Source organism: Lepidochelys kempii, chromosome 3 (genome assembly GCF_965140285.1).
Source record: "Lepidochelys kempii isolate rLepKem1 chromosome 3, rLepKem1.hap1, whole genome shotgun sequence".
In the NCBI taxonomy this organism is placed as follows: domain Eukaryota; kingdom Metazoa; phylum Chordata; order Testudines; family Cheloniidae; genus Lepidochelys; species Lepidochelys kempii.
Genome location: NC_136382.1, coordinates 14,677,245 through 14,704,383, shown reverse-complemented (window position 1 = coordinate 14,704,383; position 27,139 = coordinate 14,677,245). Strand labels below are relative to the sequence as shown.

The following is a 27,139-nucleotide window of genomic DNA, read 5'->3' as shown; positions in this document are numbered from 1 at the left end:
TGTAGCCAATCCTGTAATAAACGATCTAAAGTTTTATTAACTAGGAAAAAGAAATAAGAGCATTATTTACAGGTTAAAGCCAGTAAACACATACAAGCAAATGAGTTACCATCTAGATCCTAAGAGTGACAGAGTTGCAGTGATCTGTCAATTCAAAGTGTCTTTCAGGGTGGATCCAGGAGTATCCACAGTATGCATCCGATGAAGTGAGCTGTAGCTCACGAAAGCTTATGCTCAAATAAATTGGTTAGTCTCTAAGGTGCCACAAGTACTCCTTTTCTTTTTGCAAATACAGACTAACACGGCTGTTACTCTGAAACCTGAGATAAGCCCTGGGGATCTCCAGCTTCAGTTTGGTTTCTCTGGCCTGTGAGATTTCAAACGGCAAAACAGAGGAAAAATCTTCATGTCCAGTACTTTTATTTCCCTCTTCCAGCATTCAAAGGGATGGGACCAGTCCTTCTGCATGTACTTCTCCATGGGTGGATGGGGCATTTAACAAAGCTATTACCTTATAATGTCCCATTTAAATTTTGATAGCTCTCCTGGATGGGCTGGGGGAGGAGGAGAAATTCCCTTGCATGGGCTGACAAATTCAGAGCAAACATTTTCAAAGATACAAAGCAAAACTTGTATATTTTCTTATAGCATGGAATATAGACATTACAAGTGAGATTAAGGCATGCAGCAACTTAAAAGCATTTCATAGAGTCTAAACACTAAAAATATTCTTATATGACTACTACCTATTTTGAACAAAACTAACATACAGGTGAAATGATCTGGTCTCCAGCTATGAGTTTGTCCGTTCTTAGCTAATGCCTGAAGTCTTGGAAAGAGCTGGCACCTGCTCTGCCAGCATCACAACCTGATTATTGTACTGCTGCCTGGGATATCTCACTGTTACCCATTTTTCATACTTAGAATTAGCTATAAATACCCAATACTTAGATTCCTGTCACTTATCCAGTTTTTAATCCATGACAGGATTCATCTCTTGACCCAGAGTGAGGTAAGGAAGGTTTCATAGAATCATAGGACTGGTAGGGACCTCAAGAGGTCATCTAGTCCAGTCCCCTGCACCCATGGCAGGACTAAGTATTATCTAGACCATCCCCAACGGGTGTTTGTCTAACCTGCTCTTAAAAATCTCCAATGATGGAGATTCCACAACCTCCCCAGGCAATTTATTCCAGGGCTTAACCACCCTGACAGATAGGAAGCTTTTCCTAATGTCCAACCTAAACCTCCTTGCTGCAATTTAAGGACATTGTAGTGAAAAACCTTTTGGAAATCTAAATAACCTACAGGAACTGATTCCCCTTCAGCCTCTAATTGATTATACCTAGTAGGTTAAAGGGTATGTTTTAAAGTCTTTTGTGACTCAGCATGTTCAATGTGTAAAAGGAAACATTCCTAAATCTTGCAGTCAAATATGGTACCAGGGTGAAGGGCACATTAGAAACACATAGATAGGAAATCTGTATGTTAAAACAACCTCAGTGATGATGGATGGTTAAAATACAAGGAATACTGCACATCAGTTAGCATCTTTCAGTTTAGATAAACAAATGTATGTCAAGGATCCTCAAATGTGTTTGCATTGTGTGTATCACATTTGTCAGTGATGACATATTCTAAATAAAGTTTGTTTGGGTTTTAAAAGGAATACAGCTATCTACACCTGCCTTTACATATTGAAAACAATGAGTGGTATGGATGATATTTAGATGTTGTCTCTTTGAATGAGAAACTGGAAACAGCACTGCTAGGACAGGAATTAATGATGGAGAATTCATCCTACATATTGATGTTGACTGTTCTGTGATCCCCATAGTCACCGAACTGGCCAGCAGGTCGTGTCTCTTCTGCTGGAACCTAGCATGAAAACCAGACAAGAGGTTAATGCCACATCATGACATTTGGCGATTCTTTCTTCTTATATCAATTGTCAAACATGCACAGTCTACTAAGGACTGCTGTGCTACCCAGAGTGATCACAGTTTGCGACGTTGCATCAGGCATCATGTACTGAAGTTCCCAGATCTGGCTCATGCATTTCATTATTAACAAGATGACCTAGCCTGCCATGTATGCCTGTACTAAAATCAGCAATTCTGAGTTATTTAATGTCTTTTTAAACTGGAACTGACTCAAAGCCATGCCTAAGGAAGTATTTTATAACATGTGCTATAACCATCTATATAGCGTAAAGACTCCATCTGTGATTTTCAAAAAAGCCTAATGGAGATTGGTGCCTAATTCCCATTGAACTTCAACAGGATTGGGTGTCAAACTCCTTTAAGATCCTATAAAAACACCAGGCTCTATTAGCATCATAGGCTAATTAGTGTCATGGTCTTACACAAGTAGATCCATTGACTCTAATGGGACTCTGGGGTGGTGAGGTGAGCAGGCCCGTATTTATTGTTAAAATACCGCTGAGTTTCTTTGTGAATCTTTCATCAACACTTCAAAACTTTTCCACTCCCTCTAACTGTTGGTGTTGTTAAATATTTATATTATGGACACACGTTTCTGGAACTTCTGCAATCTAAGTTGCATGACTTCCCCAAGATCAGACAGAATCAGTTGCAGAGCTTTCAACAGGACTGTCTGGACACTCACTCCAGATGCTATCCTTTTTGATCACAGCTGCCCCTTAGGCAGTAAGCTTCCCTGGGCCATTGGATCAACCAAGTTGCATTTCTAACACTGGAGTGGTTTATATTTCCCAGCGCATTACTACATTCTCCTCCTCTCACCAAGTAAAGAGCCATGATTCACATACAGTACAAACAGTTTAGGCCTGGTCTTAAAAGACAGACTGACCTAGCTACATCACTCAGGGGTGTAAAAAATTCACCCCCTGCATGTTGTAGTTAAGCCAGTGTAGCCCACGATATAGACATGGGTAGACTGATGGAAAAATTCTTCTGTCAACCTAGCCACTGCCATTCGGGGAGGTGGAGATGGGAAAACCCTGCCCGCTGATCTAAGAAATATCTACTTTGAGGTGCTACAGTGGCAGAGTTGCAGCAGGGGAGCTGTGCTGCTCTAGCGCCCATCGTGTAGACGTGCCTTTACTTCCCACAGAACTTACCTCACTTCCTTCCTCTGACATTGCACTTTATGGGCTCACACTAGCACACAACGTTCAGGTATTTCTCTCTTCTTCCAGCACATTTTTCATCTGCGTTTGCTGGTGCTCCCCTATCCCCACAATATAACTTACTGGAGACTTTAGCTCTGACAAACGCTCATGACCAGAGCACGACAGGCTGAGGACAATGCCAGCTTCTAAGGGGCCAGAAGCTTCCTGATGCCTAACCCCTTCTCTCTGAAAGCCAACTGTAGTCTTTGGTGTACTCTTGACTTTGAAGAGCATGGTGGCTTTTGTTGTTTGTGAGATTACAGTGCCAAGAGGCCTTAACTGAGATCAAGGCCCCATCGTGCAAGGCGCTGTACAAACCCATAGTAAGAGTCTGTCCTTGCCCTGAAGCACCTACCATCGAAATAGACCAGACAGAAAAAGTAAGTGACTTTCACATTATCCTCATTTTACAGAGGGGGAACTGGGGTCTATAGGCAGTTAATGACTTCCCCGGCATTACAAAGGTAGAGCCAGGAAGTGAACTGAGATCCGATGAGTCCTAGCAGAGTGCCTTTACTATGAGGCCTTCCTTGCACCTACACTGCAAAGCATGAGATTTTCATTCTGGCTCCCCTCTCCCCCGCAGCCCTGTCACCAAGGTTTCTCTTTATCATGTGAAAAAAAAAAAGAGTTTGTTTTTTAAAACCATGAGCAATAACCATCTCCTGATGTGCAATGACAGTGGATTTCAAGAGCTGTTTTCTCTGCAGCCTGCTTATAGAGGGCCCATCTCTCTATTCCTCCTCCATGCACTTTCCCAGCTGCAGCACCAAAAGTCTTGCGATTTTGGAGGCAGGCCTGAGAAATCCTAAACCTGAGATTAGGCAGGATTTTTGAAGCCTGGCTCCCATGTGTAAGTGACTCCCCAGTTTAACAAAGATTCAATGAGTCCTCCCTCTCCTACTAGGAAAACAGAATTGCCTTGTATTGTAATCTTCTAATAAAAGGCAACGAAAGCTGCATTTCCTGACGGTCTGATTACTCTGCGGTTATATCCTACCTCCCAGTAAACTGAGTCGTTGTAGCAGTTCTCATCAGGTGGTTGTCCCAAGAAAGGCAAATTTAGAACTAAACCTGAAGGAGAGAAAATACGGTGAACCACAATAGGCAAACCTGCCATAACAGATGCATAAGAGCTAGCCTTGGAGGGGGAATCATGGCCTTTGTCCTATGGCCCTATGTACCTCTCTGCTTTTGTGCTTCCTGAGAGGTACTGACTTCCCTTCAGAAGCACCCAGCACCAAGGATCAGCCCATACAATATCAAGCCACTCAATAGTCTAGGCAGTGCAGGTTAACACTTTCCATTATAAAACCCTATTTTCAGTTGCTTATAGCTTTTCCAAACATCAACTGTTGGGATTGAACTTTTCCACACTGAGGGTCTTCCTCCGGCTGAATCTTTTTTGGAAAGTATCAAGCTAAAAGGGCTCAGCCATTTCCGAGAATAAGGTTAGGGAAAAATAAATTTTTTCCCTCCCCTGCACGTTAAAAAATTCTTACAGCTGTTTCATTGAGAAGTTCTCACCCTCCATGTTTCAGGGCTTGACATTTGGCTTGCGGTTGCCCTGGTGTTAGGGATGTGCCTTTGGCTGTGCTTGTGAAAAATCGGCTTTTGGTTTTTTTAAAATTTGGTCAAATTCTAAGCCTTTGGGGAAAAAAATCAGTTTGCACATGTTCAGCAGAGGCTGGCAGTTAACTTCTCTGAAGAGTTCATATTTACTGAGCACGGTCCATCCCCATACAGTTCCTACCTGAGACTCAGGAATTCTAGGTTCAATTCCAGCTTCTGGGGAGAAGTGTTCACTAGTAACTACAGATCCTTCCGCCCCAGCCCTCCACCAGCCTGTCCTTGTCCATCTCTGCTTCTATTCCCCCTTATCACCCACCCCAGCTCCTGTCCTGACCCTCCCACTACTTCTCATACTTCCCACCCCATTGCAGGTGGAATGGGAAGTGTACTTCATTGATTAAGTCTATAAGTATAATTAATTAATTCTGCCATTTCCTAACTTCTGAGTGCTTCACTTTGTAACCTTAACCTTTTTTTTTTACAGCACAGGGTTTTGTTTTTGTTTTTAAAATAATATATACATAATAATATATACTGCCTGATTCTTGGATTCCCATGCAGGATTTCTTAAAAGTGTTGATGGTTTGGAGGGGATATGTTAAGTGTCTCCTATTGAGCACCCACAAATATACTGGAAAACAAACCAGAAGCTTTTATTACCATTCTACAATCAGATCCTTATGCCAACACAGATTCTCTGTGAGTGTCCAGCTACATGGTCAGACATTCCAAGGCTAAAACTATTTACCTAACCTATCTGATTTACACCCACTGACATATGGATAGATAGCTATTAAATTATTCACTGTTCCAAACTTTTATTTTACGGAAGTTTCCTTAATTATGGATAAAAAAATAACCCAACTGCTAAGTGACATATATCAAGGTCAACAGCTTCAATAAAACAAGAAGATTCCCAATGTAATCCTTGTTTCAAAATTCTTTATTCAAGGTTTAACAGTGGGCGAGGCTGTGCAGGAAGTCAGACTAGATAATCATAGTGGTCCGTTCTGGCCTTTAAATCTATCAATCTGTTTTTTGGTTGATATTGTTTGCACCACAAAGTGCTACCCAAGGATGTCTCTATAGTTTGCATCTTACTGACCTGCATTTGGGTGCTGTTTGCATCTTACTAACCTGCAAATGCTCCTCCTACCAGAGCTATCCCAATGGTACAACCCAGGGCAGCAGCCTGCATGGGAGCAGAAGGAGAAGTCTCCCTGAAAATGAGAAAAAGGCAAATGACAAAAGATTAAACTACCACCGAGTTTCCAGAGCTGGTATTCTGCTAGCTTATATGCATGTTTAATATCATCCCCCACTGGATGGGTGGAATTTTTAGGGAAGGTCATCTGCAGGAGATCTGTGCTTTCGTCACAAAAACTGAACCCATGTAAAATTTACTTCACTTCGGGTTTTGTTTCAAACTCAGAGCACGGCACAGACTAGTTGAGAGGTTTACTGAAGTTCCTCCATGCAAAAAGAGCAACCCTGTATTTTCATGTAAAGTTTCCATGAGAGAAAAAGGGAGCACAGTGTACAGTGCTGTCAAGTATTGTGATTTTATTGCAGTAGTAGGTTTTTTCAATTCAGGCCGCAGATCCTAGATTCAGGTGAATTCGTGAGAACCTCTTCTGTCATTAGAAAACAAAACTAAGGGCTTGTCTACACTTACGGGGGATCGACATGTGGTGATCGATGCACTGACAGTCGATTTAGCGGGTCTAATGAAGACCCACTAAATCGACAGCAGATTGCACTCCCGCCGACTCCTGTACTTCACCTGAATGAGAAGCACAAGGGGAATTGACAGGAGAGCATCTCCCATTGACATAGTGTAGTGTGGACCCCGCGGTTAGTAGATCTAAGTATGTCGACTTCAGCTACGTTGTTCATGAAGTTGTGTAACTTTGATTGATCTCCCCCCATAGTGTAAACAAGGCCTAAGGTTCTAGCTCTTGTGGGTGCAAAGAAAAGAATGAAAATGTGACCTAAGTGCACCCTAAAGGTTCAGAAACCAGAAGACAAATAAAAAGAAGGCCTTTTCCACAGTTTTTTAAAAATCTCACTATTTTAAAGCCAATCTCATGATTTGTGAGCATTCAGGATAAAACACAAAATAGCTGCCAGTGACTGCAGAGAGGAAAGCTTCTAGAGGTTTAAAGGTGTAGTATACAGAAAATCATATCAGTTACATAGCTCAACACACCACGCATTCAAGCAAGCCTAGGGCCCTTTTATGGTTCTGACATGTACCAGGGGGTTGACAGATTTACTTTGAATTGTTAGGTATGTTTGGCTTTGCAGGTGTGATTCCATTGAAAATGCCTAAGATATGACTGCAGAGGAAGAAGTGGCTTGTAGGACCCATTGGATTTTGCACAGCTCTGTGGTGTGCTAGTGAGGCTGTTCTTTTAGGTCACTGGCAGTGGCCTTCAGTTCTAGTGTCAAAGACCATGAATCTTATACCAGGTGTGTCATGTATGTGATTAGCTGTGATATCTTTATGTAGAGAAGCTGCTAATTTGAGAAAGAACTCAAATGTGAAATTGTGGAACTATTAACTATGGTTTGTAACCTGTCCTTTAAATCAGCTTCTGTACCCAATGACTGGGAGATAGCTAATGTAACGCCAATATTTAAAAGGGCTCTAGAGGTGATCCCAGCAATTACAGACCAGTAAGTCTAACGTCAGTACCGGGCAAATTAGTTGAAACAATAGTAAAGAATAAAATTTTCAGACACATAGAAGAACATAAATTGTTGGGCAAAAGTCAACATGGTTTCTGTAAAGGGAAATCATGTCTCACTAATAGATTAGAGTTCTCTGAAGGGGTCAACAAACATGTGGACAAGGGGATCCAGTGGACATAGTGTACTTAGATTTCAAGAAAGCCTTTGACAAGGTCCCTCACCAAAGGCTATTACATAAATTAAGTTGTCATGGGATAAGAGGGAAGATTCTTTCATGGATTGAGAACTGGTTAAAAGACAGGGAACAAAGGGTAGGAATAAATAGTAAATTTTCAGAATGGAGAGGGGTAACTAGTGGTGTTCCCCAAGGGTCAGTCCTAGGACCAATCCTATTCAACCTATTCATAAATGATCTGGAGAAAGGGGTAAACAGTGAGGTGGCAAAGTTGGCAGATGATACTAAACTGTTCAAAATAGTTAAGACCAAAGCAGACTGTGAAGAACTTCAAAAAGATCTTACAAAACTAAGTGACTGGGCAAGAAAATGGCAAATGAAATTTAATGTGGATAAATGTAAAGTAATGCACATTGGAAAAAATAATGCCAACGATACATACAATGTGATGGGGGCTAATTTAGCTACAACTAATCAGGAAAGAGATCTTGCAGTCATCATGGATAGTTCTCTGAAGACGTCCACACAGTGTGCAGCGGCAGTCAAAAAAGCAAATGGGATGTTAGGAATCATTAAAAAAGGGATAGAGAGTAAGACGGAGAATATCTTATTGCCCTTATGTAAATCCATGGTATGCCCACATCTTCAATACTGCATACAGATGTGGTCTCCTCATCTCAAAAAAGATATACTGGCATTAGAAAAGGTTCAGAGAAGGGCAACTAAAATGATTAGGGGTTTGGAATGGGTGCCCTATGAGGAGAGATTAAAGAGGCTAGGACTTTTCAGCTTGGAAAAGAGGAGACTAAGGGGGGATATGATAGAGGTCTATAAAATCAGGAGTGGTGTGGAGAAAGTGAATAAGGAAAAGTTATTTACTTGTTCCCATAATAGAAGAACTAGGGGCCACCAAATGAAATTAATGGGCAGCAGGTTTAAAACAAATAAAAGGAAGTTCTTCTTCACACAGTGCACAGTCAACCTGTGGAACTCCTTGCCTGAGGAGGCTGTGAAGGCTAGGACTATAACGGAGTTTAAAAGAGAACTGGATAAATTCATGGAGGTTAAGTCCATTAATAGTTATTAGCCAGGATGGGTAAGGAATGGTGTCCCTAGCCTCTGTTTGTCAGAGGGTGGAGATGGATGGCAGGAGAGAGATCACTTGATCATTACCTGTTAGGTTCACTTCCTCTGGGGCACTTGGCATTGGCCACTGTCGGGAGACAGGATACTAGGCTGGATGGACCTTTGGTCTGACCCAGTATGGCCATTCTTATGTTCTTAATTTTGGACAAATTTGGGTATGGAAAAAATGTATTTACATTTGGGCACCCCCATAAGAATCACGTTTTAACCGCAAAATAGAGGCAGTATTTAAAAAAGTATGAAATCAAACCAGAGGGGCATCTTCTGAAAAGAAATAGTGTTTAGGGTGACCAGGTGTCCTGATTTTATAGGGACAGTCCTGACATTTGGGGCTTTTTCTTATATAGGCACCTATTACCCCCACCCCGTTCCGATTTATCACACTTGCTATCTGGTCACCCTATCAGTGTTCATGCTCCTTTCGTGTTCTCCTGTGCAAATTCTCTAACAAATGGGTTTTCTGGCAGGAATGTTCCTTGAAACAGAATTTTTTAAGTGATTGTTCAAAATAGTGACCAAAAATGTGCTTCATATTTTCAATCCAAAGGATTTGCACTAGAAACCTGATTCAAAGAGGCAAATAGATAACCCAGGATCACTGTCAATGAATGGACATGCACCTAAGAGGCAGAGGGAAGGCTGTGAATGCACATTTCCTGACTTTTTAGTACTTAACTTATGACCTTAAGTTTACAACAGGACAGTGCCTGATTCTCCTCTCATTTACACCAGGGTAAATCAGCAGTAACTGCATGGAAGTCTATGGAGTTAACTGGATGTAAAAAAGGTGTAAGTGAAGGGAATACCAGGCCCACAGGTTTTATATTTAATATAAATGGTATGAAATTTATTATATACAATTCTTATGAAGGGCTACATGAGAGGATTCAGTTTAGTCAGTCTGATCTCCACAGTAAAGTGGTGAAGGGGAATAAAGGCATTCTTGGGAATTGCCTTGGTTCATAGTTGAGTAATTCTAGATCCAATACTGCAACAAGGGATGCCATATAAAACATGTAAAGAAAACAAAGTAGAACGCAACTTCACTGAAGACGCCTCACTTCCACCTTTCCTTTCTTTCTTTCTTTCTTTCTTTCACTCACCCCAATTTGACGTGTGCCATAGCTGCAATGATGCTTGCAAGACCTCCCAGTAATCCAGGTAAACCATGTAAATTATGGACTCCACACGTGTCATGAATTTTCAGTTTAGAAAAAAAGAATGGCTAAAAGGAGAGAGAAATATACTTTCATGTCAGGGTATAGTCTACAGGTTTCACTGACCAGTTTTGCTAGGCAAATTAACTGGGGGAGAACACACAGTACTAAAATATGTTTCCAGGACTGTCCCTAGAGGGGTTCGAGGACCAGGACGGAAGTGATGATACTTCCGGGCCAGAAGTGAAATCACTTCTGGGACCAACCTTGCTGGGGGCAGATAGGGGAGGCGGCACCGCTGGGCTCCATGGGGTTGGGACCACACCATCTGCGCTCTCCCTCAGGTGGAAGGGGCGGGGATACGGTAGCCTCCCCCAACCAGCCGTTCGCCCACTGCCCATGCAGCACCAGCCTATTGCATTGGCCTGCATGGCCCCCCAAAGTGCAGGGCCCCAAGCGGTCTCCCCAGTTCGCCATCCCCTAGGGATGGCTCTGTATGTTTCATATGTCTAGTAAATCAGGAGTACCTCCAGTGAAATCAATGAAATTACAGTGCCGTGAAGCCAGCGTAAGAGAGATCAGAATCAGGTCCTGCATATTCTACGTTATTTTATACTTACAGTCAAGAACTTGAACCCGATGACAGAGATGAGACCAGCAATACTACCAATTAACATAGCACCAAGTGGGTAGATGCTCATGTCGGCACAGGAACCCACTGCTACTCCTCCTGCTAGGGTGGCATTTTGAATGTGAACCTGTGCAGGACATAAAACCCTGAAGAGTAAGATGACAGCTGGGAATGGAGGCCAGGTTTGTATGTGAATGACTAACAGCACAAGCCTCCTCTGTCTTCACACACGATATTTACATTGTAAAGTATTTATCAGTGAAACTTAAAAGTGCATCTCCAATACAGTGATGTCAGACTGAGGCAGTCAAGGAATGAATTAAGACCAGCAGAGGCCTGGTTTTGATTCTACAGCACAATCACTGCCCTGTAGGGTCCCCCTCTGTATACATATGTAGATTCATGGATGCACACTAAATCCATCTACTGGCATTAAGGGTAGGCTACATGGATAGTTAATTTGGCTGCTTAGTTTTCAAAGGCATTTCCTGTGCAGATTCCCAACCCAGCCAGCAGGCAGGACAGCTTTGAGGCAGGTCGTACTCTGATACCCTTTAAAGACATCCTCCCACTACAGGGAGCAGCAACAGTAGTTGGGAGACTAGCCAGGATCTGACTGTCCCGTTCCCATCTGTTAGGACATTGTAGGGGAGAAGAACATCCATTCCTCCAAGGTCAGCCCCACCAAAGCTACAAGGACAGCAGCAGGGACCACAACTCCTCATTCCAGTGTGGATCGAACCTGGCCACTCCCTCACCCCAGTGGTCAGCTTCAGGGAGGTGGGAGGAGGAGCCTTGCCCCCTTGAGCACCCTTTCCTCCCTCAGTAGCACTGGCCTAGGGCACTAGAGTGCCTAACATCAGCCAACTGAGGGGTTTTTTTGCTCTGGAAAGAGGCCAATTCAAACTATCACTTGAGGGAACACTTGAATAGGGTGGTGCAGAGCGGGCCTACGCCACAAATGGCCTCCCTGCCTCCGGGGCTGCTGTTGCTGGTGGTGGTATGTACCCCTAGAGGGCATGAGGAGGGACTGTCTTTGTTACTGACCCCAGTGTGGTCCTTGCTTTTCCCTCCCAGATGGCCCACCCCTGTAGCCAACCCCAGTTGGACCAACAGTTGGGTTTTAACCCTGGGTCTTCAGTACTACAGCTTGAGTCAATGGACTAACTCCTCTAGCAGGGAGCTGTAGCAGACACATAAATATCTATGGATCACAGCCACTAGAGTGGGAGGGGAAACATGCACAGAGCAGTGTGGGTTACACACAGTGATGAGCTCCCAAAATCTTAGCAACCGGTTCCCTCCTCACCCCACAAGGGGGTCATTGCCCACCCCCGCCCCCCGGGACTCCTGCCTCATCCAACCCACTCCCCTGGCTGCCCCAGAACCGGGCAGGAGGGTCTCGTGGGCCACCATAGTGGGTGCCCACCTCACCCCTAAGAGCCAGAGGGACCTGCAGGGGGGCAAGGTGGGGAGTCCCGGCAGTGCTTACCTGGGGCAGCTCCCAGGAAGCATCCGGCAGGTCCCTCTGGCTCCTAGGGGCAGGGGAGCTTAGCTACGGGGGAAGCAGGAGGAGCAGCCGCTCCCCCCACTGATCACATCAAAAGGCACTGACTCCGTGGGTGCTCTGGGGCTGGAGCACCCACTGGGAAAATTTGGTGGAATCAGCTGTTCGGCAGGAAGCCTGGGAGGGCTGAGAAGCAGGCGGTGGCTTCCCGCTCAGGCCGAGGGTGGCGGAGGTGAGCTGGGACGGGGAGCAGTTCCCCTGCGTGACCCCCCCCCGGATTACCTGCTGCAGCATGGGTGGCCCTCCTCACGCCCCCCCCACGTCTCCCGCCCCAGCTCACCTCCGCCTCCCTGGGCCTGAGCGGGAAGCCGCAGCCTGCTTCTCAGCCTGCCCCGGCTTCCTGCATGGGCGGGAGGCAGAGAAGCAGAGCGGGGCGGCGCGTTCAGGGGAGGAGGTGGAGCGGAGTTGAGCTGGGGCTGCGGGTGGGGTGGGGAGCTGCTAGTGGGTGCTCTGCACCCACCAAATTTTCACCTTGGGTGCTCCAGGGCTGCAGTCGGCACCTAAGGCACCACTTTTGGTCCGTTAAATTTAGAAGCCGGTTTAGAACCGGTTGTCCCTCGCAGAACAACCGGTTCTAAAAGGGCTTCTAAATTTAACAACCAGTTCTAGCAAACCGGTGTGAACTGGCTCCAGCTCACCACTGGTTACACACACACACCTACACACACTCTACAAAACAACCCTAAATTTTTTTGAACCATAAACCAGGGTTCTAATTTAGTCTGAGTTTGGAGCAAAGGCTCCAGCTAGCTCTTATATTTTCTGAACCAGCCCATTCATTGACAGTCCTCTGTCATTGTCACTCTGCGCTAGATTTAATGACAGACATGGGATTTTGACGTAACTCTTACCATATCCAACTTGCCTCTGTGTTCGACCAGGCTTGAGAGGGCAAAGGCTGTGAGTGTGCATGCAGCCATGGAAAAGTAAGTGTTAATGATCGTTCTCTGCTGGAGATCAGCGTGCGCCATGGCAGAGTTAAAACTGGGCCAAAACAGCCAGAGGAAAAGGGTACCTGCATGAATGCAAAAAAACATTAAATCTCAGGAGGGTTTTCAATGTTAGATACTACATTTAGCAGAACGAGCTCGCCAAGAGCAGGAGAATGGGGAAGAGCAATAAGAAAGGATTAGATGATTGGAAAAATGATGGACTATTACCCAGAAGCTTTTGACACTAGAGATGAAAGAGAAGACAAAAGAAACCCCCAGCCCATGTGAGCTCCATTACCTTCCTGTGAAGTGGACAGGAATTCAGGATGCTCAGGTGCTAGTTCTTCCAAAGACTCACTGTGATTCTGCAATGCTCAGTCACCCTGAACAGGATGTTACTCCCAAAGTAACTTCTAGGGAAACCCGCAGAGCAAGACTCCTCAACATGAATAAAGGTGGCAGAATCTGGCCTGTAACCTCTTTCTGTCTCAGTTTCTCTAGCTGTAAAATGAGCATAATACTAGTACTTACCTACTTAGCAGGATGTTAACTCATTAATTAGAGCTGGTTGATAGTTTTCCATTGAAACCTTTTTTTGGGGGGGAGGGGGGAGACACAGAAAATTGACTTTTTCCCCCTAAAGTAAATTTTTTGCAAAAAATGAACCATCACTGAAATTTTCTGTTTTTTTTTTTTCAATGAAAAACCAAAACATTTTAGGTTGCATTGAAAACACATTTGCAGCAGAAGAAAAGCAGCATGCTGCAAGGAGGAAACAACAAATCTCTAATATAGCAACATTAGTATTTACAATGGATCAGATGCAGGAAGGAACAGCTGACCCATGCTCTCCATTCTTTTGACAGTACTCCTCTCTGACTCACCAATCATGGCAAACATGTCCGAGTGGTAGACTGACTCTTCATTTTTATGTCCCTCTTTCAGACCAGGACGATACAAGATTCGCGCTGCAGATAATCCAAAGTAGGCTCCAAAAGCATGGATAGTCATCGATGCTCCAGTATCAGTGGCCTGCAACAGGGAAAAAATTTGAATCCTAAAACTGGCACCATCCGTACTGGGAACAGGGAGGGAGTAGGATTCTAATAAAGGAGGAATTTGGATGGGTCTGGTTGTGCACCTTCCATGGTGGAGACCAGAGTTAGAAGTTCAGGCTACTACAGAATGACACAAGTAAAGATTAAAATTGGATCAGTAACTCTTACCCACCACTTAAACAAGGCACCTTTCTAGTGACCATCTTTAACAATGCTTCACGGTTCAGTTGTTTAACAGAGACTGATCCAAACATAAACTCTGGCTCCCAGTATCCCTAAAGCTTGGGAGGGGTAACACAATCCCAGACCCAAATTTCAAGTGGCTCCTCATTTACTAGTGAGTGAATCAAAACTCCAGATCAGAACACCCTCAGATTTTTCCAGGTTAGAAATCTGGGTTTGGATTGGAGTTCTGTGGCTCAAATGCATCCCTAGTTTATTCTAAATTACCTTATATATTGTAAACAGTGAGAATTATCTGCCAACTGTTAGCCAGGCAGTACAATGTTCTAGAGGAGATGCCGGGCAGATATATACAGACATGGGAGATACAAGAGGAAAAACAGTTTAGCGTCAGGGATGGATGACTCAAAGATTTCTTGTCTTGGGAGCAAAGTAAGGTCTGAACTAAAGACAATGAAAAGAAGTCAGGACATCTCCGGAGATCCAGATGAGCAAGTTTCATACTGGGCATGAGACTCTCTCTCAAAAAGTCGATGGTGCCATTATTTTCAAAACAGTTCTCTGGGCTCTCTGATGCAGAAAACCAGAATCATGCCTTTAGACCTAGAAGACAGCTGCTCTTCATTGTTCTTTCAAAGCCATTTGTCAATCATATACAAGATACTACTATCACCTTTTACCCAAAGGAGGGACGTCAGGAGAGGACTTTGAAGCATTCAGCAGTCACAAGTTATGCTGTAGCCAGGAGTCAGCAAAGAGAAAGATAGAGGAATTGGCAAGTGAGTTGAGGAACACAAAGTTGTGTCACACACACTGAAGCAGTATCTGAGTTTGAAGCTAAGCAATGAGATATCCGGAGAGGAGATGACAGGTGGAGACGTGAAGAAGAAGAAGGAGGGAGATTTGATTCACCCTATGACAGAGGAAATGAAAGGGAAATAGAATTCTCCACACACACAGATTTGCTATAACTAATGGAGATATTAGGAGCTTTTCCTTCTCAGTAAATGTATGTTTCCTACCCCTAGTACTTTCACAACAAGATGTTCGTTGCATGAAAAGATTGTGATCTCCAGAATGGTCATGATCAGCATCTGGACTGGACTTGTTTTCCCCAGGACAGCTCCAAACGAAATCAAGACGGTTGCTGTACTGAAGTCTGCATTTATCATACTGTATTTAAGAACATAAATAGAAACAAAAAACAGTTTAATATGACGAGAAATTAAATGGATCCCAAACTCGTATCAACACAATCCATAGAACACTCGAAGAGTGAGATATCAGATCTGCTAATTGTACATAAAAAACTCTTAGGCTGTTTCAAAGTATGGGGCCCTGTGCTGTGGGACAAATAGTGGGTCCCAAGGAAGGTTACATACATGCACAGACTGCATTCTTGCCAAGCAGGATGAAATCAAAGAAAAAGTCAGATGAAACAAGGCAATTGAGAACACACAAGAAAATTGTTATTATCTGATTTTATTAGTATTGCTGATGTTTCAAAAGGCAACTGTAAGATGAGTAACTCCCTTGTTCTGGGTAAGATTCTCCTCTTGGTTACATGGTGTAGCTCAGCTCTGAAATTCTACTCCCCCATATGTGCCTTCCTCCCATTATCATCAGAGATAGCTTTGCCTGGGTAGTGTTGGAAGGAGGTTAGTGATAACTGGTTACTGGAATGGAATAAAGGTATGTTGACTAGAGCTGGGTGAACAACTGATTTTGGGTTTGGCCAGGACAAAACTCAGAAAGCATATTTGGCTCCAAAAATATTTGGAATTTGTCAGCAAATCGGAAAAGGCAAATTTCAGAAAAGTGTCTTCCTTGTAACCATTGGTCTGATGGTTGGGGCACTTGTCTGGGATGTGGAAGACAGAGGTTTGAATCCCAGCTCTGGATCAGGGACTTGAACACAAATCTCCTCCCTTCCTCAGTGAGTATCCTAACACCAGGCTTTGGGCTATTCCGGGGTGGGTAACATTCAGTGTCTCTTCTTAAGACTGCTCCACACACACACACACACACACACACACACACACACACACACACACACACACACACACACACACACACACACACACACCCCCATTGTAGTCAGGGAATGTTTGGTGATAAATTAACTGGGAACACCATTGGGCCTGAGAGAGAGTTACACTTACCTTTTGATGCCAATATTAATTTTTTGTGCCTCCATGTGCCAAAATCCTTGCATCAGGGTACCCCATTGAAGACCAAGCGCAGCAATGAGCATGTTGATTCCGACACTGCTGAATCCATATTTCTTCAGGAAGGTCATCAAGAAACCAAACCCAACAAATATCATCACGTGGACATCCTGAAAGACTGAAAGGACCATGGGCCCATAAAGAGGAGGTATTTGGGGGAAAGGATAGGCAAGTCTTTTACTACCTAGCTGTTTGGCAGACAACTACACCACAATCAGTGCTGACAGCCAAGATATAAATAGCAAGAATGTTTGGGTGGCTTCTGTCTGAAAGATGGGGAGATCTTTGTACTACAGTTAATGAAAATGTTATTTTAAAAATGTTATTAAAAATTGCAACCTAAATTCATTATATTAATGTGGACATTTACCAATTAACAAACAAATTCCCCTCCCCCCCCAAAAAAACCCCCCTTCACTTTTCTACAGTGCCTTACATACCTCTCAAGGAGAGCTCTGTGCCCAAAAGATCTGGATCCATTTATGAATATGAACAACTTATGTTTCAATCTGAGTTGGACTTCCTAGTCAGAAAATTGCTAGGGAATAACTTATTCATTCAGTCTCCCCAACACTCGTCACATACAGGTGTCCAGCAAAAACAGGGACAGTGGACATTGTAAACGGAATACTTGGCTTGAAGATCCATTCTCCACGAGTATTATTTGCATACTTTCTATTAGAACTATCATCAAGACTGTATTACCACCTTGTGCCACAAGAGAGTGCAAAGTACATTCACTGAAATCTAAAGTCAAAGCCATTATATGGTGAAAAGCCTGCTTAGTGCCTGCAGATAAATGCGTCAACTTTACATTGGCGAACAATGAAAATCAAACAATATTTATAAAAAACTTAGATGAGGTCCCTAATCAAAGTGTTCTATTTATTTTATATATACTGGCATATTATGGTCCTGATCCTGCATGGAATGCACACAGGCAGACCACCAGCACCTCCATGGAGCCCCATTGAAGTCAATGGGGCACAAGTGTTGACCTGCACTCTTCTCACCACAGGATGGGGGTCTATATGCAGATTATATGCAGAGCCTTATCTTCAGACTGGACATTCTCAGATTTTTTTATCATATAGGATCCTCTCCTGACATCAATATGGGATCTCCCGCTCCCGCACCCCAGAACTGTTCCCCAAACCTCTCTGACAATCATGGTTGTGGTTACTATTTATTTTTAAGGGTTACACAATAATCTTAGATTTTCCACTTTGGGTTGTGATGTTGATTTACAGATGAATTTTTGACTGTGATTTAAAAAAACCTCTGAAACCTGTTCAAAAAACAAACAAACAAAAAAATGCTCATCTTGATTTGCTCACAAAAACATTTTCCTTCCTTATAAGAAGGCAAGTTGAAATGACCCTAGAGGGTATGACTGTGTATAGTATAAAGCATGTATAAAATTCACTATCACTGAATCATACTGTTATCTCAATGGAATATATTTATCCATTCTGTGTTTCACAGAACATCTGGAAATAAAGAACAGGTTCTCTGGGCATTCTCTCTGCTTGATAGGGTGGCTGAAGTGATGGTCTTGGATAGTATGAAAGAAGATCAAATACAGTTTCACACATAAAATGTCTCACCAAACTGAAATGGCAGAATTAACAAATACACATGGAACACAATGGAAAACACACAAACCCTAGAGAATGCTTTTCCTCTGAGGACTAGTGAGAAGTTGTTATTCTCTAAGCTGGCTGGCAGATTTAACTACGTGACTCCTATATATTTCAGTGGAAGTTGTGAGGTTAAATCCCCTAGAACTCAGCTTTGAAAATCTTAACCACAGGATCCAAATGCTTTACTTCATATGGAATAAGCACTTTTCTGTGGCCTCGGTGTGAATGAGCTGGTCATCAAGCCTATTTCTCCGGCTCATAATCCTTTTGAAGTCCCTCTCCCTTCAGCAGCACACTCTCAACCGCCTACAGGCAAAACATTAAGCTCATAAATTCATAGATTTTAAGGCCAGAATGGACCTTTATTATGATTACTGGTCTGACCTCCGCCCAACACAGGCCATAGAATTTCACCGAGTGCTTTCGCCAAACTATTCCAGTTGATTTCCATCTCCAGAACGTCCCATTACAAAGACAGAGCAGGCATCCTCCCTACTCTTTGCATATAGTTGGCTCTGCTTCTGCAGCTACAATTTCAGGCCCATTCTCCAGTGGAAACTTAGAATAGCTGAATAACAAGCCTAGAGGAACATTCCCCACTTGTTTATAGGAAATCTAGCAGCGGCCTCCAGATAGCCAGTATTAGTGTAAGCAGAGTCAGGATGAGCTCCACCCTGACATCTGGTGGTGAGGTGTGGCAAGTTGTGGAAAAGAACTTCAGGGGCTGATCTCATTTGCATAGGCACACCCACCCCACCTAGCATGAGCCCATAGCTGCCCAAATGGTCACTTTGGCTGCTGTGGGATCCCCAGTGTCTCTGTTATTGGGGCAGGAAGAATACATTGTTATTACCCTGATTATGGGAACTGTGCTTGGAACTGTACTGGGCCTTTTGTTATGATGGAGGGACTCGCCATCAACTAAGCAGCACTCGCTAGGCAAGGAATGTGGGTTCCAAAACTCTGTGAATTGAGAGAGGCTGGGGACAGGTATTTATACTTGGTGGCATGGGCCCCCTGGTGAGAGCCTTACATGCTAATTGCACTTCCTCCTCTCTCCACTGTGGAATATCAGAGCTAATGTTGATTCTATTAGGAGTCTAGTTACAGGCCGCTGAATTCACTTTGGGCTAATGGTGCACCAGCACTGAGGCTCCCCTACTACAAGCTGAAATCACAAAAGAGCTAAAAACTGACTAAGAGCTGAAATCACTGAGCGTTGTGTTACGTAGTGGGGGAGCCTGACGATATATGGTGGAGCAGTTTGTGGGACAGCTGGAGCGGCTTGTGGACCGGCTGGTGGAGTAGTTCATGGGACGGTGGGAGCTGCTTGTGGGACGCAGAGCAGTTTGTGGACTGGCTGGTGGAGCAAAGCGGAGCCCTATGGAGCTGTGGGGCAGTCAGCTTCAGATCATATAGGGTGCCCCTTACCGCTTCCCCTTCCCCCCCATTTCCACCCAGGTGGAGAGGTAAAACTCTGCAGATAAACTTTCAAACTCTGGGGCTGCCCTGACCAGGGACAGAGACTTTTGGACCATTGGACTTTTGGCACTTTGGGTGATTTGGGGTTGCTGGACTCAAGAACCCAAGGGAAAGGACACGCCCCAATTTGCTTGGGGTGGGTTTTTGCTCATGGGTTGTGTTATGAATCCTGTTGGTGGTGTTTCCCCAACATAATGCCACATTGTTTCTCTCTGTTATTAAAAGGCGTTTTTGCTACACTCAGACTCCGTGCTTGCGAGAGGAGAAGTCGTGCCTCTTGGAGGCGCCCAGTGGGGGTGGTATATATTTGTCCCAGGTCACTGGGTGGGGGCTTGAGCCGGTTTTGCAGTGTTATTGGAATGGAACCCCTAGATACTGAACCCGGCCCTTGTTGCTGCCAACTCTGATGGGCAGAAGGGTGACATTAGTAGTAAATTAAACACCTCACACAGCACCAGAGACATGCCTGATCTGATCTTAATCCCTAAGTTAAAATGACATTACTAGGATCTTTCAGAGCAAACTACCACGAGCAATAATTCTCCCCAGATTCAGGGGGTACAACAGCCCAGAAGGCCTCAGTCACAGATGGTCACTGACCTTTTCTTTTGAATGAAAGAGACAAAAGTAAGTTTATAGGTTCTGGATTCATGTCAGAATGATATGCCCAGATAATCAAATGAAGTGACAGTTCCTGTTTCCCCCTCATTTGGAGAAAAAGGGTAAAAATCAATAGGAAAAAAAGTTTATAGCTGCTCTACAGATATTACTAATTATTATTATTATATTTTATTATTGTCGATTCTCCACCCCTGCAACCAACAGCTTGTGGGATCAGGGCCTGAAATTGTAAGCATAAAACAATGCACAAAGTTTATTAAGTGTTATGACCCTTGCAAAGCCATTCCATGAAATCTGTACAGAGGATAAATCTGTAAAAGCTCGACAAAAACATCCATCGTGGCTTTTATAGAGAAACAGCTTATTTGCTCTGCTTCCCCAGAAATGAATGTGAAGCTTCTCTATAAGTATTCGAACATTTTGCGATGCAGGTCTCCATTTCTTTTGGTCAAACTCACCGAGGGCGTAACAAGATAGAGTAGACTTAACCCTTGGTGGAACTCCCTTGACTTCAGTAGAGTTACATCCCACATGAATTTGACACACTGAAGTGGAAAGTTGCATCACAACATGACTGAATGCTTATTTTTTCTACTCGCAGTCAACCTAGCCATGTACATCCCTTGAGAAACAGCAAGGGCAGTAATCATGTCCCTCACAGAAACAGCCCTGAACAACATTTTTTCCCCTCCTGGCGGAGGTTATGGTTTGTTCTATCAGACTGTTACTTGCTACTGTTTGTAGTTAGTTGCTTAATTCAGCACAGAAACAAAACAAAGAAGTCTGTTTAATCTAAACAATCAATTATATTGCCTATAGCATCCCAGTACACCATGTCTTGAGAAAAGGATACTGGGGGGGGGGAGGAGGGGACGGACCAGATAACAGTTTTCAAATATGTTAAGGGCTGTTATAAAGAGGATGGTGAACAATTGTTTTCCATGTCTACTGAAGGTAGGAGAAGAAGTAATGGGCTTAACCTGCAGAAAAGGAGATTTAGATTAGATATTAGGAAAAACCTTCCAACAATAAATTCTGGAATAGACTTCCAAGGGAGGTTGTGAAACTCCTATCATTGGAGGTTTTTAAGAACAGGTTGGACAAACCCCTGTCAGGGATGATCTAAGTTTACTTGGTCCTGCCTCAGCACAAGGGGCTGGACTTGATGACCTTGCAAGGTCCTTTCAGCCCTACATTTCTGTCTATGCTAGAAAAAGCACTGCGTTTTCTTGAGTGTTAATGAAAATGATGCTAAGCATGATCTAGGGCAGCGTTTCCCAAACTGTGTTCCGCGGAACACTGGTGTTCCGCACGATGTGAATAGGTGCTCTGTGAAAGAATTGTAATGAAAAAAAAGGGTCTTTAAATTGTTTTTTAATTTTAAATTTGGCATATTTGAAGCGTAGTTTACAACTCTTTTGAATTACTGTAATTTAACAGGTTTCAGAGGAACAGCCGTGTTAGTCTGTATTCGCAAAAAGAAAAGGAGTACTTGTGGCACCTTAGAGACTAACCAATTTATTTGAGCATGAGCTTTCGTGAGCTACTGTAGCTCACGAAAGCTCATGCTCAAATAAATTGGTTAGTCTCTAAGGTGCCACAAGTACTCCTTTTCTTTTTGTAATTTAACATAAAATTCTTTTTCCGGCATTATTCCTAATATTAAGCGAATTTGTGATAGAAAAATGCAGAAACACCAATCCCATTTAATCCAAATTTGTATTTCTGTTTATAAAAATAGATTTTCCAAGTAAAAATCTAATTTGTTTGGTGTTTGTGTATATGTAAAAACAGGTTTTTTTAAAGTAGAACACTGTTTTTAATTTTGACTCTTGCCCTTGATTTTTGTACTACTTTATACACGCTTTCCAGTTAGAAATTGTTAGTTCAAGTTATTTTAAATGTGTATTTTTGCTTTGTTTTATAAAATAAAATATATTTGAGCATAAATAATGCAATTTTTTATTTGAAAGCCAAACGACTACAAAATAATATCATAAGTGTTCCGTGGCCAAAAAAGTTTGGGAAACGCTGATCTAGGGAAACATTTTCATAAGAGCCCAAGTACCATTTTCAAAACTGTCTTAGGCTCCCTGGTGCCTAAAGTCACATTGCCTTTTGTTGAGGCTCCTAAGTCTCTTTTGAAAATGGGATGTAGCTGTTTTTGAAAAAATTCCCCCGAGCCCTTAGTGTGGACAGGCACAATTGTGTTTAAAAACATGTTAACTGGTTGGTGCTTATCCTAGGCCCTCCTAAAGGTTGACCATGACTAGCTGACATGTTTTAAGCATGTCTGGCCTTTTTTACACTAAGTTTAAAGCCGTATTTAAAATTTTGTCAATTCATAGATTTTAAGGCCAAAAGGAGCCAATATCATTGTCTAATCTGACCTCCTGCGTAGCATAGGCCAGAGAATCTCACCCAGAATCTGTCTCCAGCCCACAGCATCTTTCTGAGATACCTTGGAGAAAGACATCCTGTCTTGATTTGAAGATTCCAAGTGACGGTGATCCTACCACATCCTCGGGTAATTATTTCAGTGGTTAATTGCCCCCACTGTTAAAATGTATTCATTAAAACGTGTTAATGTTAAATAAGCACATTGACTACTAATTACATTAATCATTCAAAATTGTTAATTAAAATGTGTTTGAAACACTACCCATTTTCCTAGTGCAGACACGGCCATTGCAATGATTCGCAAGGTCTGTGAGATTCCGGGGCAGTCCCCACCTCAACACTGCCCTCCCTTGGTTCCTCCCCTTGGAGAGGTGTAAGAAACCCAGGGTCTGCATAATTTAAAACCAGATCGGGCTGGACCACTGTTTCATCAAGCCTCTGATAGGGGCCAACACCTCCCAAAAGTCAGTGGTGCTAAGCTGACCCACACCAGTCCATACTTCTGGACCATTTCTTTCATGTAGAACTTCATCTGGGGTATGTACAGGGCTCTGTACTGTTTTGGAGGGATACTAAAGGGCTTGGGAAATACAGAGCTTGTGAGCAGTATCTTGAGAAAGGCATGAGACAGGCAGGTGCTGTTCAAAGCCACCACACGCAACTCTGCCAGTGCAACCCAATGCTGATTTAGCAGTTCCACTGTTGAGTTGCTCTGCATGATTGTTGATCTCCGTGCAGGAAATGTGTCAGTCCCATAGGGATTCTCTGGGGTGTAAAATAAATAATAGTGACTTCAACTGAGACCAATGAGAGAACAGTGTTGCATAAATACTGGCATCAACACAGCCAAACAAATTTACACCTGCTGAGGATCTTCCCTAGAGCCTTTAAAGTAGAGTTAGGACCCTATACCAGTGGTTCTCAAACTAGGGGCGCTGCTTGTTCAGGGAAAGCCCCTGGCAGGCCGGGCCGGTTTGTTTACCTGCTGCATCCGCAGGTTCGGCCAATCACGGCTCCCACTGGCCGTGGTTCACCGCTCCAGACCAATGTTCTGGCCGCCCTTCCCGCAGCCCCCATTGGTCGGGCAGTGGAGCTGCGATTAACCGAACCTGTGGACGCGGCAGGTAAACAAACCGGCCCGGCCCTGAACAAGTGGCGCCCCTAGTTTGAGAACCACTGCCCTATACTCTGCTCAACAGCATATAGAGGCCATGAAGGTGCTGCAAATAACTGGGGGAAAATTCCCCTATGCGGGGAAGCTGTATGTAGTTCTGTGCTTCCCCAATTCCAGCCCCCAGCCAAAGGGGTTCTGCTAGGAGCTGTAGGAAGAGTTTCTATAGCACTTAGCACTATGGGGACTTACACTTCTTATCCTTGCTTTCAACACCCTACGTCATGGGGCCTCTGCCAATGTCATGGGCCTGCTCTGCTTTCATGTCCTTCCTCTGCTTCTACATCCTCTCCGTGTCATCTAGGATGCCAGACTTGATAGCCCCTTTGTCCCCTCCTCCTTCTCTGCAAGCTCTGACGCTTGGAACACCATCCCAAAATCAATTAGACAAGTCTGCATCATCACCTCATTCCAATCACTTCTGAAATTCCACTTCTGCGGCATCACTTGCAGAAACGAGCATGTCTGTACTTCAATGTATAAAACCAAAAGCAACAGGAAAAAGGAATGTTTGAGCCGAGCCAACCCAACCATACATGCTCCCTCAGTTTAGGTAATAAAGATGCATAATAACTTATTCTACCTCACATCCTCAGGCAGATCCAACGGGATTCCAGACAGGTGCAGCAGTTCACACTAGCAGATCTGATTAATATCTATATTAAACTAATCTAGAAGCCCTGAAGCATATCAAGGCCCCTTTGTGTTAGGTGCTGTACATATGTAGTGAGATTCTGCCCCTGCCCTGAAGAGTTTACAGTCTAAGTTTAAGGCCAGGTTCAACAAATACATTTAGCCAAAAAATATTGGTGGGGGAGGGAGAAGGGGCTAACTAATACTAACACAGCTCGTGTGTGAGCTCTGAGGCAGAAAATTATCTGCTTTGTGTTTTCTAGGTGCTACAAAAGTTGATGACACTAATGATTAATGAGGACAATAATGATACTCCCTACGGTTCTAGCTGAAGGTAGGTTATTACATTTTTCCAACTTGACACACTCCCTCTGAGTTTGCAGAGGTGCTCTTCTACTGCATTTTTCTCCTTCATAAGTAACAAGCTTCCTACAACCCAGGGCTTACAGGCTTTTCACACAATGCTCACTTGAAGTTCTGACCAATATAGTGTGCAAATCAGAAGCTACATTCCCTGGCCATTAGGCATATTGGAGAGGAAGCATGGAGTCAGGAGATCGGGGTTTTCACCCCAGCTCTGCAATTGCCTCGCTGTGTGACTTTGCATGAGTCACTTGCCCTCTCTCTGCTTCCACTTTTCTTTGTAAGGTGCTTTAGAGAGCCACAGAAGAAAGGAGCTAGGATAATGCTGAGTAGTCTTATAACTTGTAAGGAAAATCCATACAAGAGTTTTTACATAATATATTAAATCTGTGTGTACTATTACAATCCAATTATATAGTACAGTATATGAGCACACGTGTTACATGGTAGTATGTCTGATTCACCATGGCCTTGTACCTGTCATTTATACCTGTGCAAGGTAAGAGCTGAACAATATCAAATCAGAATGGTAACATTTAACCCGTGCTTTGCACGGGTATAAATGGCTACACAAAGAGCTGGGCAGTGGAGAATCAGGCCTAGGTTTGATCCTTGGCCCAAAGATCACTCTGGCAGTACAAAGGGACCATAAAGCTGCCTAGAATGGGTAGCTGGGGATTCCTGGCTCTACACTATCTCCTTCAGGCCTCCTTCTGTATGGCGCACGCCAGGGGCCTGCCAAGGAGAGGAAGTACGGCTGGCGCACTACTGAACTCTGGCAACCCCTGGTGGACATAACAGCATTTTTTGGATGAATTACCAGCCTATATAAAGTAGAGCAGCCTCAGAGCTGCCATAATTGACGGTAGGGTCCAAGCAAGGCTCTGGCAGCCCAGAGAATTGGGAGAGGACCCAGGTGGTATAACACCACCTTTTTCCACCCCTGGGTCCGGTACGGTTCAGGATTAGGTGCTTAGCTGCAGGTACTGAGATTTCAGGGGCCCCTTGAAGTCTATGGAAAGACTCTCAGACTTCAGTGCTCTTTGGATCAGGTCCCTGGTGCTTAGATATCAGTGATGGGTTCATTAAAAAACACTTGATATACATTTAGATAGGAGATGGGAGACTGAACTAGATGGGCCATTGCTCTGCTCTAGGATGGAAACTCCCGTATTTCTGTTTCAAGGAGAATACTCAGGGCAAAATTCTTCTCTCAATGTCTCTCCTGCATTGACTTCATTAGGGTTGCCCCAATGCAGCTGACTTTGACCCTCCAGGCTGGTCAATTCACATCTGAATAATGTACTGTTTTCCCGGCTCCCGCACAGGGAGAATGTACTATGTGAGCGTCATATTAGCGGCACATGACTAAGAAAGAGGAATCCATGAAAAGAGCCCATAGTTCTGCCCTGCCTGTAACAGTCACTGAAAGAGCACTTGAAACAATGCACCAAGAATGATGCCTTCTAACATTTACCACACTAAGGCCCTTTTAGTCGAAAATAAACAAAATGTTGAGATGGCAGTTTCAGAAAATAATATCTCAATTGATCTCAGCAAATCACACTATCCCCATTTATAAAGTGTCCTTGTGATTACTTCATTCCCAGGGATGGATCAGCTCTTCGTGAGAGGAGAAACAGAAGGCAACCAGCAATATTATTGTCCAGGCAAAAGAACCTCCCAAAACAGCTTCAAACTTTTACAGCGTAACAAACAAAAATGCATAAGGATCATATGTTATAACGTTCCCAAATACCACGATTCAGCAAGTGGGACCCTTTGAACTAGGGCTAGAATTCTGGTTAGTGGTAACTGCATACCCTGCCCAATCCCTGGTGCCGTTAGTTATAGAATAAACAGAACAGAAGGGTTGATAAGCAGCAATACAATTAATTTTAACATATGAGCCTGAATTCCTGCACAATGCTAGTGATCCCTCAAAGGTCTATTGCAACCTAAGCTTCTGCAAATCTTACCCTGCTATATAAACAATAATACTTACATGGATATAGAAATATATCCTTTGTGGTGGGCTGGGTGTTTTCATATCTTACAAATATCCCAAATAAAATGATAATTAACACCTCCAGAAAAATTGCCAGGATAGAGAATTTGAACCTCATGTTGGTAGCAAAGGCTGAAGGCATAGTGAGAGTGTGCAAGGCTGCAGGGGCTTGATAAAGAGAGAAGTTTGCTGTTTGCCTTCAATGGGGCTGGATGATACTGCCAAGAAGAGAGACTGGCCCAAGTGTCACACCCAGCAGGGGAGGGGAGTAATAGGGTTCAGTTAGTCGATTCCTATTCCACAGGCTGCTTCTGGGTATGA

General features: G+C 43.6%; 1 protein-coding gene across 1 annotated transcript; it reads right to left on the bottom strand.

Annotated features, from left to right (window-relative positions):
• Window positions 1-12: 12 nt before the first annotated feature.
• Window positions 13-27,002, bottom strand: RHAG (Rh associated glycoprotein). The gene is made up of 10 exons (XM_073335739.2): window positions 26,816-27,002; window positions 16,432-16,615; window positions 15,292-15,442; window positions 13,913-14,060; window positions 12,948-13,111; window positions 10,519-10,656; window positions 9,845-9,966; window positions 5,864-5,946; window positions 4,155-4,228; window positions 13-1,878 (listed from the first exon to the last, which is right to left on the bottom strand). The coding sequence occupies exons 1-10, from the start codon at window positions 26,958-26,960 to the stop codon at window positions 1,801-1,803; spliced, it is 1,287 nt and encodes a 428-aa protein (XP_073191840.1). The 5' UTR covers window positions 26,961-27,002; the 3' UTR covers window positions 13-1,800.
• Between the last annotated feature and the right edge of the window lie 137 nt (window positions 27,003-27,139).